The sequence below is a fragment of the Saccostrea cucullata genome, unplaced genomic scaffold (genome assembly GCF_032062105.1).
Source record: "Saccostrea cucullata isolate Sc308-1 unplaced genomic scaffold, CSIRO_AGI_Scuc_v1 ctg295, whole genome shotgun sequence".
Classification (NCBI taxonomy): Eukaryota; Metazoa; Mollusca; class Bivalvia; order Ostreida; family Ostreidae; genus Saccostrea; species Saccostrea cuccullata.
Genome location: NW_026937303.1, coordinates 313,522 through 332,623, shown reverse-complemented (window position 1 = coordinate 332,623; position 19,102 = coordinate 313,522). Strand labels below are relative to the sequence as shown.

At 34.4% G+C, this 19,102-nt stretch overlaps 1 protein-coding gene across 1 annotated transcript; it reads right to left on the bottom strand.

The window, feature by feature from the left end:
* Positions 1 to 1,249: 1,249 nt before the first annotated feature.
* On the bottom strand, positions 1,250 to 18,468 carry LOC134247842 (uncharacterized). Its single transcript, XM_062730247.1, has 7 exons — positions 18,243 to 18,468; positions 16,658 to 16,894; positions 15,131 to 15,313; positions 2,470 to 2,517; positions 2,295 to 2,396; positions 1,370 to 1,534; positions 1,250 to 1,272 (listed from the first exon to the last, which is right to left on the bottom strand). Exons 1-7 carry the CDS (start codon positions 18,466 to 18,468, stop codon positions 1,250 to 1,252), a joined length of 984 nt encoding a protein of 327 aa, XP_062586231.1.
* Between the last annotated feature and the right edge of the window lie 634 nt (positions 18,469 to 19,102).

Here is a 19,102-nt window from a genome sequence, read left to right as displayed (position 1 = left end):
ACCTATTTACTGGCTATGAGGACAATAGCAAGTTTATCGTTCCCCAAGACAGCAAACTATTTCCCGAGGCGCAGCCGAGGGAAATAGTTTGCTGTCGAGGGGGTCGATAAACTTGCTATTGTCTTCATAGCCAGTAAATAGGTGTTTTATTATACCGATGCTGACTTAACTTTTGTTAACTTTTGGGAGTCCAGGGTACACACAATTATGATATTCCATATTATACCGATGCTGACTTAACTTTTGTTACGTCATAATATATACGCGTCACAATCCGTTTAAAGCCAGAAGTTTTCCGAGATGAAAAGCGAGGGAAAGAGAATGCTGCCGGTGAATAGTTTGATGACTATTTCACCATGGGCAGATAAAAAAACTATTTCACAGTAGGGGCTGTTTGGAAAAGATAGCATGTTTATTCGTCATATTTTTATATTGAACAAATTCACAGAGGTATAATAAGTAGTGTTATGAACTGTTTGCGCTTGTATATATTATATAGGGAATATAAATTGACTATATAATAATGTTCGTTATCTCCATATGTTTCACAGATATATTCATTGTGACATTGCCTTTCACGGGATACCAACATATATGACCTTTTGACTTGATCTTGAAGTTTGACCAACTCTTGCAAAAAAAAATACCAAACTTTATCAACTTTTTTAAAAGTTAGTACTAGGGTTTTAAAATTTTCCAGATATATGAATTAATCTTGTGAATACTGAAGAAATATTCCTTCTGATACATGTACCAAAATTATTGAATTTTTAATTTTGACCTTAGAATTTGATATACTTTTGATATACTGAAAGGAGTCCTTTTTTTGGTTGAAACATTTTTGATCCCTTGACGTTGACCGATTTTGGAGTTTGAATGGCAGTTGAGAATTTTCAAACTTTGCTATAAGGCGCCATCAACGTTTCACAAAAGCATGATCAAGATTTTAAAGAAATCTTGACATTACTGTATTTTTTCTAATATTTCTATTAAATTTATTCCTTTTTGCATATAAAACTTTATGCATTTTAGATTTTAATTTGTTTGTCTAAGAGAAAAATCATGACGAAATCGTTACATTTTATAGTGCGCTTTAGAAGAAAACCAACCTTAAGTTGGTTTAATATTTTATAAAGTTTTGCATATATTTGAATGACATTTTGAAGCGAAGGTCTAAATGAATAGAATATATGTATATATTCAGTGTTAATAAATTCAGATTTTAAAGGGTTTAATTGCTAGTATGATATTACTTTTGGCCCACACCTCGTTCTAAAGATATTATATACATTTAAAATTCATAACTTCTCATAAATATCATCATGCTACGACCATGATTTCATCAATAATTGTAACATATGTAACATACTTATCAATGTTTCCTTTATGATCTCGAATTTACGCAGTAGATATTTAAGGGTAGGGACTTCAGTTTTCAAAAGTGTGATTTGATTTTCCGGCAATGGAAAGTCCTCTACAACGTCAAACGTATTGTTTCTTCTCTGACATTCGGCCTCCTTTTTCTTCACTAGTTCTAAAACGTAAATATATCTTAACATTTACACATATGTCTGTCTATTCAAATCATTTACTTCTTTAAAATTATGACATGAAATTAAGAACCACTTTGAAAAAATAAACTTGTCATTAGAAGTGTATTCAAAACTTTAATGAAATTTTTAAAAGGGAAAAATTCTTCGACCGGTGTCATAAAATTAAACTCACATGATGCATCAATGAAATTTTACATATTTACATATTCTCTCCATCTATAGAAAAAACTTTGAAACAATTTTAACAAATAAATTATCAATGTTTTCAAGCAATCGTATGACCACTAGGCGAAATCTCAAAACGCAATGTATTTTCAACTGAATTGTAATGGAGAAAAATCTTATCTAAGCATTTTTTTATCCTGCTATCACATTGACTCAAATGTGTGGTGAGACACCGATTGTTATATAGGATTACCAATTTTCATCCTTTTTAAAATTTCTGTAAAATCATTTCTTTAACCTTAAATTGAATCCATAGCTTCTAAAGATGAGGTGTAAAATATAATTACAAATTTTATCACACCCTTCAAAAAAAAAATAAATAATAAGACCTCCCTCTAGTTTATATGGTAAGCAATCTGTGAAAAGCTCCGCAGCGTCCCATGTTTGTCTGTTCTTACACATACAAAATTAATATGTCACTTGTGACACAAGTGTTTATTTCTAGGAAATCAGCATGGTAATCAAAATTCTTTAAAATATTATATATGTGAAACATTTATCTTTAAAACTGAATACCTAATATTTGCCCCTTGATCTTCTTTAGGTCTCTAGTAAGCTTTCCTTTTACAAACTCTGTAAACCGTCTTCTCATTTCTGGAGTTGTTTTATTTTCAATGTCTGAAAAATATTAACCTTTTATTCATTTCACTGCCTTTTTTATAATAAATGTATGAGTGAATTTAATTTTTACCAGATTCAAAGCTCTGTCTAGACACTCCTGCCTTTTCCCATACCCAGCCTAACTATACAAAGAAAAAGCAATAGTTAAATTAACTTCCAAAAACAAATTGTACACTCATTTAATTCAAAGTTATTGTACTATTTTTACATCTATCTTAGATTTTGGAATTTTTTTGCTGATTTTAATGAATTTCTATTAGGATAACGTAATTTCTTTTAAAAAACAAGAATGTGTTAAATTATAAGTGAACATTGCCTACTCTTTTTGAAACATACGTTAAGAATAATTTTCACAGATTTGGTTACCTGATTGTCCACTTCTGAAGAAGATACGGTAATCCAAGTAGATAAACTTAGGAAAATAAATGCATTCATCCACATACCTAACATATTGTCTATATACACACTCAATAACCAGACTTTTCACCCTCGGTCACTTAAATAAAAGTGATGAAATATGATGTGTCAGAATTTCCATCTGTTGTTAACAGTGAATCAAGAACATAAATCAGGTAGCATGCTAAAATCTGCCCTCTCTTCATAACAACTGATTTACTTGAACTTTTTAGGAAAGTTTAACAATCCCATACTTTGAAATCACATGCTTTCGTGGGGTCAAATTTTCAAGGTTTGAGGAAAAATTTTTTTAGGGGAATTTTCTAGAATGTTTAGTTGCAAAGCAAAAGAAATTTTAAATGTTATAGTGGTCTCAAATTCGCAGAATTTTCTTTGCCTCGAAAACAACGGTAATCCGACCTACGAAACCTAGTGATTTTGCAGTATATTTCATACCAAATATAGGAATAAGAAAGATTTTTAAAATTGTGTGTATATTTTTTGTAAAAACAAATTCATTAAGTACAATAAATCATTTTCGGTGGACTCGATGTTTTAAACATGCACCAAAATGTTATAAACAAGATGTGTTTGTGAAACACTATGCGCCCGGCGGCAACAAAGTTCAAAAAAGATATTTTTAGCATATAGGTCACAGTCAAGGTCACAAGGTCATTGACCATGATATTATTGGAAAGAACTTTATTTGTAGAGTATGCATACCAAATATGAAGTCTATCTTTCATGGTTCAAAAGTTACGGCGAAGGTTAAAGTTTGCTGATCAGAAAAAGCTATTTTTAGCATATAGGTCACAGTCAAGGTCACAAGATCATTAAACTTGGTGTCATTTGAAAGGACTTTATTAGTGGAGTATGCATACCAAATATGAAGTCTCTATCTTTCATGGTTCAAAAGTTACGGCGAAGGTTAAAGGTTGCAGAAAAAGCTATTTTTAGCATATAGGTCACAGTCAATGTCACAAGGTTATTGAACTTGGTGTCATTTGAAAGGACTTTATTAGTGGAGTATGCATACCAAATATGAAGTCTCTATCTTTCATGGTTCAAAAGTTATGGCGAAGGTTAAAGTTTGCATGCAAAAGGACAGACAGGATAAAAACAATATACGCCACGGATCTATCTATCCGGGCGCATAAAAAGCAGTGGGGATTAACAGAGCTTAACTGGAAAATTAACAAACTTGTTTTATTTTACCGAGTACCCGGGTACCTGATCGGAACATTTTCCCAGTAACCGATAATCACATATTGACCGATTTAACATCTTTGCTTTAAAGGCTATTGTAAATGTTAAAGCCTTTCAATTGATATATTTACACTGATTGATTGTATATTGTTTAATGTTTCTCTGGAAAATTTTTCATTCATATGGAGACGCCAACACTTGCCGGTGGAGAGCTGCAATTTCTTTTTCCTATACTCAGCATTCCTATTCATTGGGCAGGAGGGATCTTTTTCGTGCCAGTACCTACTGCGACACGTGACCTCGATTTATACGGTCTCATCCGAAGGAACGGTCTCCATGTCCCACATTGGGATTCGAACCCGCGATGTAAGGATCAACTCCCTACTTCGCGACTCTAAAGCAGATGCTCTAACCACTGCGACACGCGGGCGACTCTTTACTATGAAGAATAAGATAAATTTTCTAATGGCAAAGCTCTTGCAAAGCAGTGATAACTGGTTAGAGCGTTTCGTTTACAGTAGCGAATTATCAAACATGTGTGGCTTTAAAATTTTTGAGTACAGTTCCTTGGATGATACCATATCCATGCAGTAAAAATGTATACTTGCCACATGTAAAAGATGTGGGCACAAAAGCATTACTGAATGCAGCCTTCTAGTGGGAGTAAAACACAAAGCCGTTGGCCACATTGCTAACCTGAACACATTACATATAATCAGCGACAAAAAAGCAGTAGTCAGTCCAGCATTGAAAGGTTATATATACATGCATTGCTTATAATAATAATAATAATAATAATAATAATAATAATACTTTATTTATAGAAGGTAACCCGATTAGTGCAAGCACTAGTCTTCCTCAGGGCCTTCTTTATAACATATATACAATGTTTTATACATTAAAGACAATAATTACAAACATGAAACAATAAAATATAAACACTTTGTTACAATAGAATAAATTAAATATTGGCATTTCATTGAAAAGAAAGGAAAACATAAATTTCATGTAGAACCAGTACGTTTCATAAGTAAAAAATTTTCAACACTACTTTTAAATATTGCAAGGGATTGGGAATTCCTAATACTAATAGGCAACTCATTCCAGATAATAACCCCCGAATATTGTAAAGAATTTTTGAATAAATTTGTTTTATATTTTGGTAAACGAAGTTCTGAATTTGTCTCTGAGCGTAATGTGTATGATCCAGAACTTTGAAATTCAAAAAAATCATGCATATAATCCGGAGACATATGATGAAATATTTTGAACATTAGAATGCTTTTCTGTAAATATAGAAGTTCGTAAACTGTTAACCAGCCTAAAATGTTAAACAACGGCATTGAAGGTGCATCATATTTTTCATTTAAAATAATCCTAGCTGCTCGTTTCTGAAGTTTGTATATTCTATCGATGTGAGTTTGAGGAGAGTTACCCCAAATAGAAAGGCAATATAAAATTGATGGTAAAATAAATGCATTATAAAATAGCTTTCTAGTATTCAATGGTAGAAACTTTTTAATTTTTCGTAAGGCAAATAATTTATAAGTAAGGGTTTTGCAAACTGCATCTACATGCGAAGTATATTGAAGAGTATGATCAATGTGAACACCTAATAATTTCTCTGTTCTAACATTTTCAATGGGATGACCAGAAAGTTGTAGTTGAAGATGAACGTTTTCTAATCTTGATTTCTTTTGGTGTGTTCCCATTAACATACACTTTGTTTTATCAGTATTTAAAATCATCTGATTCTGTTGACACCAGGTTTGTATTTGATACAGGTCATGATTGAGAGTTGCTTCAATATGTGAAATATTGTTACCATGAAAATGCACTGTTGTGTCATCAGCAAACATATCAACATTACAATGTTCAACAGATAATGGTAAATCATTGATATATAACAGAAATAACAAGGGACCTAAAATAGAGCCTTGTGGCACACCTGCTGTGACGGGCAGTGATTCAGATGTGTACGCACCAATTTTTACACTTTGAGTTCGATCATTTAAATATGATTGAAACCATTTTATTGATGTGGGATCAAAGTGGTAGCATTTGAGTTTACTAATAAGTATATCATGATTTACAAGATCAAATGCTTTGCTAAAATCCAAATAAGTAATGCCAACGAAATTTCCTTGATCTATTGCATGCAGCCAATTATCAGTTAGTTTTGTGAGAGCTGTCTGACATGAGTGAAATTCTCTAAATCCAGATTGTGCTTTCATTAATAGATCAAAGTGTGAAGTAAAGATGCGTATATTTTCTGCTACATGCTTCTCTAAAACTTTCGATATAGTTGGTAAAATTGAGATTGGGCGATAATTTCCTGGATCTGATTTATCACCTTTTTTAAATAAAGGAGTTACTTTTGCGACCTTTAACTGTGAAGGAAAAGATCCATTGATAATGCTAGAATTTATTAGATGTGTTAGAGGTTTGGATATTATACTAGCTGAAAGTTTGAGCAACCTAGGTCCAAGAAAATCTATGCCTGTAGATTTGTTTATGTCAAGCCTCTTTAACATATCAAGTACTTTTGTTTCATTAATCAAGGGAATTTCAAAAAAGTCCTGACCTCCAAGTTTTGTTTCAGTGTATCTTTTCAATTTTTCTGGTTGAAAACCAGAGAACGAAAGATTATTTAACAATTTTTTCGGAATTTGCGCAAAATGCTCATTAAAAGCATCTGCAATGTCTTGTAAATTATCAAGATTTAATCCATTGTACGTGATATTAGAGGGGGATGAATTTTTATCTGATTTTGAGGCAAGCTGATTTAAATGACCCCACATTTCTTTTGATGTAGAGCTATTTTCAATAACTGTCTTATAATACGTAGATTTTGCACCAGTAATTAATGAGGTGACTTTGTTTCTCCAAAATCTAAAATTTTCCATGTCTCCCTGTTTATGGAATTGATCTCGTATATTCCTAGCATCATTTATTTCTGGAGTCAACCATTTAGTGCGAAATTCTGATTTCACACGCTTTGTTTTAACCTTCGCATGCTTATTAAGTATAGAATTGAAAATATCATAGAAACAGTTTAAGATGTCATCAGGATCATGCAGAAGAATCAATTCATCAAAATCTGCATTGTTTAAATCGTGCAAAAAATCATTTTCATTAAAGTTTTTAAAGTCACGATATTGTATTTCAATATGTTTGCCTTTGCGTTGCATGCTGTTAGATCTTCGGGTGGCACATATTGGATAATGGTCAGACATTGCTACAGGGGGTACTGATATTTCACATATGTTAGCAGGGTGCGTAGTGTAGAAATGGTCAATAAGAGTTTTAGAGCTATTAGTAATTCTTGTTGGGGTGTTAATTAATTGCGTTAATCCCAAATCTACAATTGCAGATGACCAACTCTGCGGGGGGTCTTTGAGCAGATCTATATTGAAATCACCTGCAATAATCACTTCCTGATCGTCACAGCAGGTAGCGCACTGAACTTCTCTAACAAAATCGTCTACCCAGCAGGAGGGGGCAGATGGTGGACGGTAAACTGAACAATAAAGTATAGGTTTAGAATTCTTAAGATTAATTTCAAGCCACATTGTTTCTAAATTACTAATTTCTAAATCAATTCGTCGTTTATATTTCAAATCAGTTGCAATATATGTAATTAGTCCACCACCCGCCTTTCCTTTTCTATCTTTTCTTTCAAAAGTATATCCATTTACATTTATAATACAATCACTAATATTTCATCAAGAAAAGTTTCACATAAAGAAAAAATGTCAACATTTTGTTGATCCTGTAAATATAAAATTAATTCATCTAATTTTGGTAAAATATGACAAACATTCAAATTTACAAAATGCAGACCTTTTTTCAGAAGGCCATTCTTTGAATCACACACATTTTGTTTGTCATCATTCTGGATGTTTGTTATTGGAGAAGGGTTGTTAAGTTTTTTTTGCCGATTTTGGTTCAAAAGGGGTTTAAGTTTACATAGATCTGCACTCTCAGATTCTGAGCAATATTCAGTTGACTTATTATTAGACAAAAGACAGGTGCAAACTGATTCATTACAGTCAAAACAAAGATTAATCAATGGGCGAAAATAATTTTTGACATTGCTAATAATCGGACAGTCATTCGTATAATCGGCACAGCTTTCATTGCCGCGATCCTACTTTGTGCAAAATTTCTGCTTGTGGCCATGTTCACCACAGTACCAACAAGTTACTTTGTTGCCGTGGCGACAGTTGCGCGAAGAATGACCTTGCTCTCCACAGTAATAGCAGGTCTGGACGGAGGTGGAATTTTGATGTTTAAGAATTTGCACATGAGTACTGTAGAGCTTCAGAAGCGAAGCAGTGCCACGGTCGGACAAATGGATGCCATCTCTCCAAAAAGATGGGGAATTCCAGTGTTTGAATGACTTACTCGATTCGATCAACACAGCACCGTACTCCTCACAAACATATCTAATGCACTTATTCACTTCGGTTACATCTGCATCCCTTCTTGGAATCACTTCCGATAGGAACACTTCAATGCTTGGATTTCTTTTCTTCAAATCAGCAACTATTTCTGCAAAATCGTTCTCAATCGCATCAATGTTACGGAAATTTGCAACATCATTACCCCCAGCCTGTATAATAACACTTTGGATGGAGGACACATCAAACCTCTGTAGTTTGGAACGAATGTGTGCAATACTTGCACCTCGATTTGTACTTACTTTCACACTTTGATCTAGGCCACGGGTTTTTATCCTTTGAAGAATTGAACTCCCGATGACAAGTGTAGATACAGGGTTATATTCTCTTACAGGAGGCTGAGAATTTCTTGCGATGTTGCTTCGTCTGTTAGGGGTCGATATATTTTGACTCTCTTTTGAGATGTGTACATCTGACTTTTTCTTGGTCATTTTCTTCGTGGACTGGGTGGTTTTCAACACAGGGCTGGGACTGACATCTGCATCCATTGATGTACTAGAGGTACTTTTTTCAATAGGAGATGTACACTGGGTATGCCTTGAAATCCCATTTGTCACCGAGGGTCCCTCAGTCGAAGTTTCCTTCTGTTTCACTTTTTTCCCGGGAGTTTGTGTAGAAGCATTAGAATACGGTTTTGTTTGTTTTTCTTCCATTAGCTGCTTCTTCAGGGTTTCAACTTCTTTGGTAAGCATTTTCACCGTCTCGGAAAGATGTTTTATGCTTTCTGCGCTGTTACAATGGCCGCATCCCGTCTCAATACTTGATTCATTCGATTTCTTTGAGGGTCTTGGGGTCGAAGTACAGTTCGGCTGGTCAACAATAATTTTACACTCTGTTACAGAGTCAGTGTCAGTGTGGCTCATATCTAGTTGACTCTTTATTTCATTTAGAAAATCGTTCCTGTACCAATCAAACGCACTGGTCCCTTGTATCAGAATGGTATGTGTGCTACTGTAGATTGTTACAGTCACCGAATCACATACAGATTTGTAGATGCACCCATTTCTTTTATTGTTTCCGTGAAATAAAAGCAATTTCCGAAGCACAGATAAAACGAATTCATGTCTCTGACCATCATAGTTTATGGTCACACTTTCTGTGTTTAGCTTAATCTGAAGAAAGTCTGGTATACTCACAGAAGGGTCCAGTTCATTATCTTTTCCATTAAATGATTGTGATAGTCCACTAAATGAGTTCAAAATTGATTTAAATAAACTAGAATTTACACTCAGATCCATCATTTCATTATCATTTTTAGTAATCAGCTGGGTATAGATAAGAGCTCATAAAAACACGTCTTATCTCTCCAACAGTCTATAACGATATTACGATGTTATCATAAATACTAGGACTATTCTATCCCGGGAATGAGGGCCCAGATTTATTAACATTTTTATTTACAATAACTGTGGATGTTTTCAAATTTCTTTGACTTTCAAATACTTTTTCTCTATCTTCTTCAATTGTGGCCCCGCCCTACCCCAAAAGAAACATGATTGGAACGAAGTTGTAATACCCTATCTTCGATATGAAATGTACTGTGACGTTGCTTCTGAAACTTTGATCACCAATAATAGTCCCTCCCCAATTCTTGGGGTCATGATGTGGTCAATCTTGAATGAAAACTACTTGTGGACGATGTAATGATATGTACATGTAATCCGTTTTTATCCGATTCCGTTTATATCAGGTTGTTAATGTTTAGTCTAAAATGTAACTCTGGGGCAGAATAAAAAAGCATGCAGCACGACATGTCTTGAGTTTGAATATAGAAACATTACATGGTGTCAGAAGGAAAAGAAATGGAACACATTCGTCCTCCACCAGAGTTAGACTTCTCTACTACAGACGGAAATTTACCGGAGAGATGGAGAAAGTGGGAACAAACGATGAAATTGTACCTGAACATTGCCATGCATGAGAGAAACGAAAAAGATAAGTGTAGTGCTTTTCTCTATATCATTGGTCAAGAAGGCAGAGAAATATTTAACACTATGACAATACCAGATGAAGATATTGATAAGATTGATACACTTTTTACGAAGTTCAAAGACTACTGTGCTCATAGAGAAAATATTACAGTTTGGAGACATAGGTTTCACACCAGAGTTCAAGGTAAAATAGAAACCATTGACCAATATGTCACAGACTTGAAAATAATTTCCAAAAACTGTAAATTTGGTGCATTGGAAGATGAAATGCTAAGAGACAGAATTGTATGTGGAGTTTATTCAGAGAAAGTCAAAGAAAGATTACTCAGAGACAATGAACTCACATTACAGAAAGCTTTAAGTATGTGTCGTGCTAATGAAGAGTCACAGAATAGATTAAAGGATCTACAACATGAGGAACATGTGGATGCTGTGAAATATAAACAGTCTGTCAAAGCGTCAGTAGGAAACAAATTTCCGTCAACCCAGAAATATATGAAGGGAAATGTGTATCAACCCAAGAAGCAAAGTGTGTCAAGTAAACCTATCAACACAAAATCCTTTACATGTGGAAAATGTGGAAGCCAGCATGAGAAAGGAAAATGTCCGGCATTCGGGAAAAATGTAACAGATGTCACAAGTTAGGACATTTTGCATCAAAGTGCAGGACTAAGTCTATTCATTCAAATGAACTAGAAACAGATGAAATGACAAACAGCTGTGAGACAAGTGAGAAGTTCTTTATTGGTGCTATTTCAAGTGGAAACAGTCAAGATGAAATCTACTCAAGTTTGGAAATAAACAACATTCCTATCAAGTTCAAGTTGGACACAGGCTCTCAAGTGAATATCATCACAGAGAAAATCTTCAAGAAACTAAACAGCACACTCACCAAAACTAATGTGAAACTTACGAGTTACTCAGGTGATTCCATACCTATAGCGGGAAAGTGTGTTCTTCCATACAAAGATCAACAACTTGAATGTTACGTTACACACGCAAATCAACCATCAGTATTAGGATATAAGAGTTGTTGTGAACTAGGGTTGATCAAAGTGACACTAGCTACAGAAAAACTACAGTGTGATTTTTCACCTATTGAGGAATTTCCAAGTGTTTTTACAGGATTAGGGTGCTTGAAGGAACCATACACCATCCGTGTTGACAGTAGCGTACCACCTATTGTTCATAGTCCTAGACAAATACCAGTAGCATTCCGTGAGGAACTCAAGAAAACTCTAGATGATATGGAAGCCAAGGAAGTGATCAAGAAAGTTGACCAACCAACTGATTGGGTTAATTCTCTTGTGATCGCTGAAAAATCCAAAACAGGAAAATTACGCATATGTCTGGATCCTCGTGACTTGAATGAAGCCATCAAACGTGAACATTTTCAGTTACCTACCATTGAGGACATCACAACCAGATTATCCGGAGCCACAATTTTCAGCAAACTTGATGCAAATAGTGGATACTGGCAAATACCACTAGATGAGGCCAGTCAACTTCTTACAACATTTCATACACCATATGGACGATACTGTTTCAGACGCATGCCTTTTGGCATAAAGAGTGCACAGGAAGTTTTTCAGAAGAGGATTGCTCAACATTTTGACAGTATTGAAGGTGTTGAAGTGGACATAGACGACATACTTGTGTGGGGGAGAAATAAAGAGGAACACAACAGACGACTAAAAGCCGTACTACAGAAATGCATGGAAATTAACCTTACCCTAAATAAGGACAAATGTCAGTTCAACAAGACAGAGATTGTTTACATAGGACATGTGATCTCCAAGGAAGGAGTAAAACCTGACCGAGAGAAAGTCGAAGCAATTATCAACATGCCACCGCCAACGGATAAGAAAGGAGTCGAGCGTCTGCTAGGAACTGTGAATTATCTTGCCAAATTCATTCCAAACATGTCAGTCATAAATGAACCAATCCGAAGCTTACTCAGAAGTGAAAATATGTTTATCTGGGAGAAACCACAGGAGGATGCGTTCAAGGCTATCAAGGAAATTTTGTCCAAGGAACCAGTTCTTACTTTTTTCAATGTGAAAAAACCTATATGCGTTAGTGTGGATGCTTCAAAATGTGGACTAGGTGCAGTGCTTATACAGGACAAAAAACCAGTTGCTTATGCGTCTAGAGCGTTAACAGAGACTGAAAAACGTTATGCTCAGATAGAAAAAGAACTGTTAGCTGTTACTTTTGGTCTAGAAAGATTCCACCAGTATACTTATGGAGTAAACGTTGTTGTTGAAAATGACCACAAGCCGCTGGAGAACATTCTCAAGAAGTCACTGGTTCAAGCTCCACCGAGGCTACAAAGACTACTACTTCGCCTACAGAAATATTGCTTTGAATTCAAATACACTCCGGGAAAAGATTTGATAATAGCGGACACACTGTCTCGTGCTCATCTACCTACAGTGAAAAAACAGAAAGATGAGATAGATGATGAAATTGAAGCTTATGTGAATTCTGTGTTTTTTGAGGGGATTCCTATAGCTAAGGATATTCTACAAGATATCAAAAATGAAACCAGGAATGACACAATTCTCAGGGAAGTGATTCATCATATTGAAAATGGTTGGCCAGAATACAGGAATCAGCTGTCCAAACCATTACAAGAATTTTGGAGGATGAAATCTGAGTTAACATCTGTGAATGGAATTGTTATGATTAACGAAAGAATCGTCATTCCAGAAGTTCTACAACCAGAAATCCTTAGATACCTTCATGTAGGACACTTCGGTATTGAAAAAACAAAGGCTCGTGCAAGGACTGTAGTTTATTGGATCGGAATGAATGCAGACATTGCCTCAATGATATCCAAATGCAACACATGCATGGACTTCAGAAAGAAGAATACAAAAGAAACATTAAGACCAACACCCATACCAAATGGACCATGGCAGCTTGTCGGAACTGTTCTATTCACACTTAACAATGAAGACTATTTGGTTATCGTGGATTACTACTCCAAATTCTTTGAAATCGCTAAACTTGAAAATACTAGGAGTAAAACTGTCATAATTCATATGAAATCTGCATTTGCCCGACATGGCATACCATTTAAAGTAATCAGCGACAATGGACCGCAATATACATCCAGAGAATTCAAGGATTTCGCAAACAAATGGGCATTCAAGCACATAACATCAAGCCCGTACTATCCACAAGGGAATGGTTTAGCGGAAAAAAAACTGTCCAAACAGCAAAACGTATGTTGGAAAAAGCCAGAGTCGATGGACGGGATCCTTACATTAGTCTACTAGAATACAGGAACACGTCGTCAGATGTTGATTCCCCAGCGCAACTACTAATGAGCAGACAACTCAGATCTATTCTACCCATCACCAAAGAACAACTCAGACCTAAAGTCATTCCAGCAGAGAAAACTTATGAAAAAAGAAGAAACTCACAGGATCAACAGAAGAAGTATTTCAACAGTGGACAGAAAGATCTTCCATATTTGAAACCGGGAAATACAGTTCGATTCCAACACAGAGGACATTGGATGCCAAGATACGTGAAAGATAAAGTTCATGATCGATCGTACAATGTAGAAAACTTAAATGGTGATAAATTTCGTCGAAATCGCAGAGACATCATCAAATCAGAGGAAACGAGTTTTCGAAAAGCTATCTCAGAACATGATGACCTAGATGACTTCAGTGAGACAGAAGTACCCGTGCAGCCAGTACTTGAGAAAAGTGTGCCAGAACAATCGTTAGAGCCAAATCAGCCGATACGAGCAGAAACGTATAAAACACGATCCGGACGTGAGGTCAGACGACCTAAAAGATTCCAGGATTATGTGTGATGTGATTATGTGAGGGGCATAATAATCCCCAAGTGATGTAATTGTGTGAGGGGCATAATAATCCCCAATGTTATAAAATTTGAGAACTTACCGGTATATTGAAAGATGAATTCATGATTGACTGTATATATTATGTAAATATGTTATACTCTATATCTCTAACTTTCAGTAAATTATGAATTTGAAATTTTCTATCTAAATTAACAGTAAAAGTTTATTTTGTACATTTTATCTTTAAAAGGGGAAAGATGTAATGATATGTACATGTAATCCGTTTTTATCCGATTCCGTTTATATCAGGTTGTTAATGTTTAGTCTAAAATGTAACTCTGGGGCAGAATAAAAAAGCATGCAGCACGACATGTCTTGAGTTTGAATATAGAAACATTACAGACGATTCTAGATACATATGTACTGTTCTGTTCTTTAGAAGATTTTTGAGAATTATTTATATGCACACCTACGTAAAAAATTTAATCACCTATGATTGTTTATCCCAACCCCAGGGATCATGATTTTAAAAAAATCTTATATTTACATAACGTTTCCCGATATATTTGAATATAAAACTTTTGCTTCGTGTGATCCCATGCTAGACCCTGGGTTCATCAATTCAACAAGTCTTTCGACTCAGATAAGCTAAAACAATCATCGGTAAGGCGTAAAGCGAACAACTGACCTACAAATATGTTTTCAGAAAGTTTTTCTTTACTTTGCTCACATTTTTATACCCATTTACTTCTGACGAAGAATACCAAACTTAAATTTAAAAAAAATGATTTTGCAACTTAATTGTATATTTTTTCTTTGATGCTTTGCAAAAAATATAGAAAGGACACTTGTTGTATCTATTAACAGTTACACTGTGTTGTACTCATGAAGAAACATGGACTTCAACTTCACATAATGCAAGGTTGTTAATAGATCCATACGTTATCTGCAGTCTAACCATGTTCCTAGGAACGCTATCTTCGCATAATATCTCCACCACTTGCTTTGTTAGTCCGGGTCCCTTAAAAAATCCACAAGCTGTAAAATTGTAGTAACCTCGGAACACCCACAGTGTTAGGTCGTGAAGGCGCTCTCCTGGAAGGAAATTAAAAAATAAAATGTTAGATTTTTTTAAATGAAAAATTTCATCAATTTTGTACTCCTGTATAAGTTCAACAAATGAATTTTACCATTATATATATCTGTATATAGTAGAGACTGTTTGATACCCCTGCTTGAAAACTGAAAGGGATTATAGTGATCGGAATGTCCGTCCGTCTGTTACGTTTTCTTATCTGTCTTTTACCACTGGACGAAATATAATTTTATTTTCACAGAATCTTTGTTATATAGAGCCATTATTCATCTCCTATTTTACTTTTCGATCTCATACTTATTTCGGGTCTCCTAGAGCAAAACATATACATATTTGCCATTATAACCATATGGGAGGCGGGGGTATCATTACATGTTAGTCAGCTCAGTGCTCACAGTACTTAGCACCTCTAGGTTTTTCGGACGTTGCCGTTATTATTGTATGGAAGGCAATTGTTCACAGTACCTTTAGTTGTAGTCTTACTAATTTAATGTAAACAGATACTTGTATGTTTTAATGATTTAAAAACAATTGCAACTTTTCTTTATCTGGCGGAGGTATCATTAAGTCAGCTCAGTGCTCACAGTACTTAGCACCTCTAGGTTTTTGGGACGTTGCCATTATAATCATATGGAAGGCCATTGCTCACAATACCTTTAGTTGTATTCTAACTAATGTAATGTAGACATATACTTGTATGCTTTAATGATTTAAAACAATCCCAACTTTTCCTTATCTACATATTTAAAGTATCCTACCCATATTAGCATTCAATAGAATCGAATTGAATTGTCCTGTTTTAGTATCAGTATAATAGAATAGGATGTGCCTTAATTATTACCTTGTCCTGTCCAGGGAGAGTTTTCCCATTTTATTCATTTAAAATCAACTTGAAAGAATCTTTCCGTTTTTAAAAGTCTTTCTGTTCCTCATGATCAAATACATCTTTCTTGAAATTTCAGAGTATTTATTTTCTCAGTTACAATGAAACAAATGGAGATAACGAACAGTATTCAAGATTCAAAATTACTTCTTCCCATAGATTTCAATTTATTATTCTTGAATTAATTACCACGTAGGAAATAATTTGTTTTCAAAATTACTCCCTGTAAATCCTTTTCTACTCTAGAATACTTTGAACAATATCAGAGTATGTTACATGTAATTATATATAATGAATATTTTAGATTAGATACATTATGTCCTTATATGGGTCGGATACTTTAATTTGATATTTTTCATGTTCATTTATTTATCAATATGTGTTTTTATTATATGTATTGTAAATTATTACAGCTTGAGTATCTTTTCTCCAAATTCCATGAAGTTTTAGTGCAACGTACCTAATCCATCCTGTCGATTGTACAACCTTACAAAGGAAATGAAATAATCTCCTCCTAAATCAATTTGAATCCAGGGATGATCATCGTTGTTTGAGATAAAACACTGACGTGCATTCCATTCGTTGGCTACCTTTCCATCCACGGCCCAGACTGCTGCATACAAATCACTGTCATACGGAAATGTGGACGACGATGTCACCGTTTTACGTAAAGCGGCATTTCTTACTGATTGTATTTCTGTAAAAAAGTTTTTAGAGAAGATCCATTAATGTATAACTAATTTACATTTATGAATTGAAGTGAAAGGTTGGTATGGGAAATATTTTCCCAGAAATACAACCCACTTTAAAATATCCCAGAAATACAACCCACTTTATAATATTACGCACTTTTTTCCAAGATGCGTTAAATATGAGACGACATCATCGCACTTTGAAAAAAAAAAAACAGAGCAAACAGAAACTCTAAATCATCATAGAAGGAATTAGACTGGCTTGTCTGTCTGATCCTCGATATATAGACTTTTCGTACGAATGAGACAGGAAATGCCAATCTAAGAAGGGATGAGGATTAAATTTCATGGATGGATAATTGTTCAGTACTGTACTACATGTATATGTGGAAATTACATTTCAAGGTGGTCATAAATCCTTGGGTCTCTTCATACCGCGAAATCAACGAAAATTACCAACTCCCCCATAATTAGTGATTTAACAGTATCTATATTGGATTACGAATCGTCTTGTCCATGTTGGTTTTTTCGGCTATTTAAGTACGTTTATTGGAATTTTCTCAATTGCTTTAATTTACTTAAACATTTAAATGGCTACAGTAGATGTCAAAATTATATTTATATTCTAAAGAAGCCAAACACTTGACTCTCATTTTCTGCCACAGACTGTCTACTTAATGTAACATGCGATCGGCATTGTGAGTGTTAACACGTGTTGTGTAGATATTATGATGTTTACCTTATATTTAATGATAGTGCCGCTCTTTTTTGAGAAGCGCTGTATAAAAATAAAGCTAAAAAACAGGAATTCACGAATTCCAATATTAATTATATTCATATCCGATTCATATCCGAAATTTTTTAAGAAATTACCTAATGAACTAACTACAAAATATTTCCCGCAGCCACATAACCATCATGATGGCAATTAAAATACGTAGCATACAGTACTCCATATTAAGCAAACGTAGTTGGTCTTTAAAAAGAATTAAAGAACACGAAAAATATTTCGAAAAGCTGGTGTGACCGGTCGGCACGAGATGCTTACTCCTCGATGGCACCTGATCCTACCGACGACGTTTTGAAGGTCGGTGTTAGCTCCGGTCCGCCCCTGATTGGTATTGTTTTATTGGACTTTTAGGCTTGAATTCTCAATCTGTTCGTATTTTCTATATATTTCACTTCTGGGACGTATTCTGCCTGACCGCACCTCTGATTTTTAAACGATATCTGCTTCCTCTGCTCCACATAATTTGTTCTTGAATTGACATTATAGCTGGAATTTGATCTATGTTGACCGGAATGTAAAAAGTATTTTACAACAATTATAATGATATCGTTTTAGTCACATACCATAGTGCTGCCCTTTCCTGGTAAGGTTTTCAGAGCAATGTGCGCAGTAGATTATGGTACAATCCCAATGACAAAAATTTGTAGAAGAAATATAAAAGAAGGTCACACATTTACTTCCCGTAGAGAGACTGGCACACTGTAGCAGACTTTTTACGTGTAGACTTTTACAATCCTTGTAATTGTATTGCACTGAGGTTTCTTTCTGAATAAACCACGGAACTGCCATGCATATGAATAGAATAGAATATATATAAACAATATGCAATGAACACTGTAAAATCATCATCCTCATAACACAGTGTATATTATTTTTAAAGAACGAAATACAAATTATAAAGAGGCCTTAGCATGATGAACTAACTTGATCACTTTTAATTTCATTTTTTTTTCAATCTTTACAATACATTGGCATCGATTAAATTGAAGTGGCTTATTAATAAAACTTAATTGATTTTCAAACTCCAAATATGAAATTTTATGCATTAATTATATCTTATTCAGAATATTGTCTGATAAAATCTTTATTATTTCATTTGCATAAATTATCTTGTTTATTATAAATATTATAGTTTATTACTACTATACTCAATCTAAATTGTTGATTGTCTTGCAGTCCCTTAATTATCATTTTATGTCTTATTCATAGACTGATCGAGATCTACCCGGTATCCTACACGCAAAACCCTATACTGATGGAATCGGCAGGTATGAATTTCAGGAACTGTTCTGAAGACACTTTAAAATAATGGCAAATGATTCTAAATTAAAGCTATCCACGAAAAAGACAGAAATCATTACAAGATTGAAACATATTTTATATAGTTTATGTAGATTGTTTTTTTTTTTTATTTTTAAGTCGT

Coding starts and splice junctions, on each gene's coding strand:
- LOC134247842 (XM_062730247.1), bottom strand. CDS start 18,468: ATGGCAGTTCCGTGGTTTATTCAGAAAGAAACCTCAGTGCAATACAAT. Junction 1,535..2,294: donor GATCAAGGGGCAAATATTAG/GTATTCAGTTTT, acceptor TTTACGTTTTAG/AACTAGTGAAGAAAAAGGAG. Junction 1,273..1,369: donor CATAAAGGAAACATTGATAA/GTATGTTACATA, acceptor TAATATCTTTAG/AACGAGGTGTGGGCCAAAAG.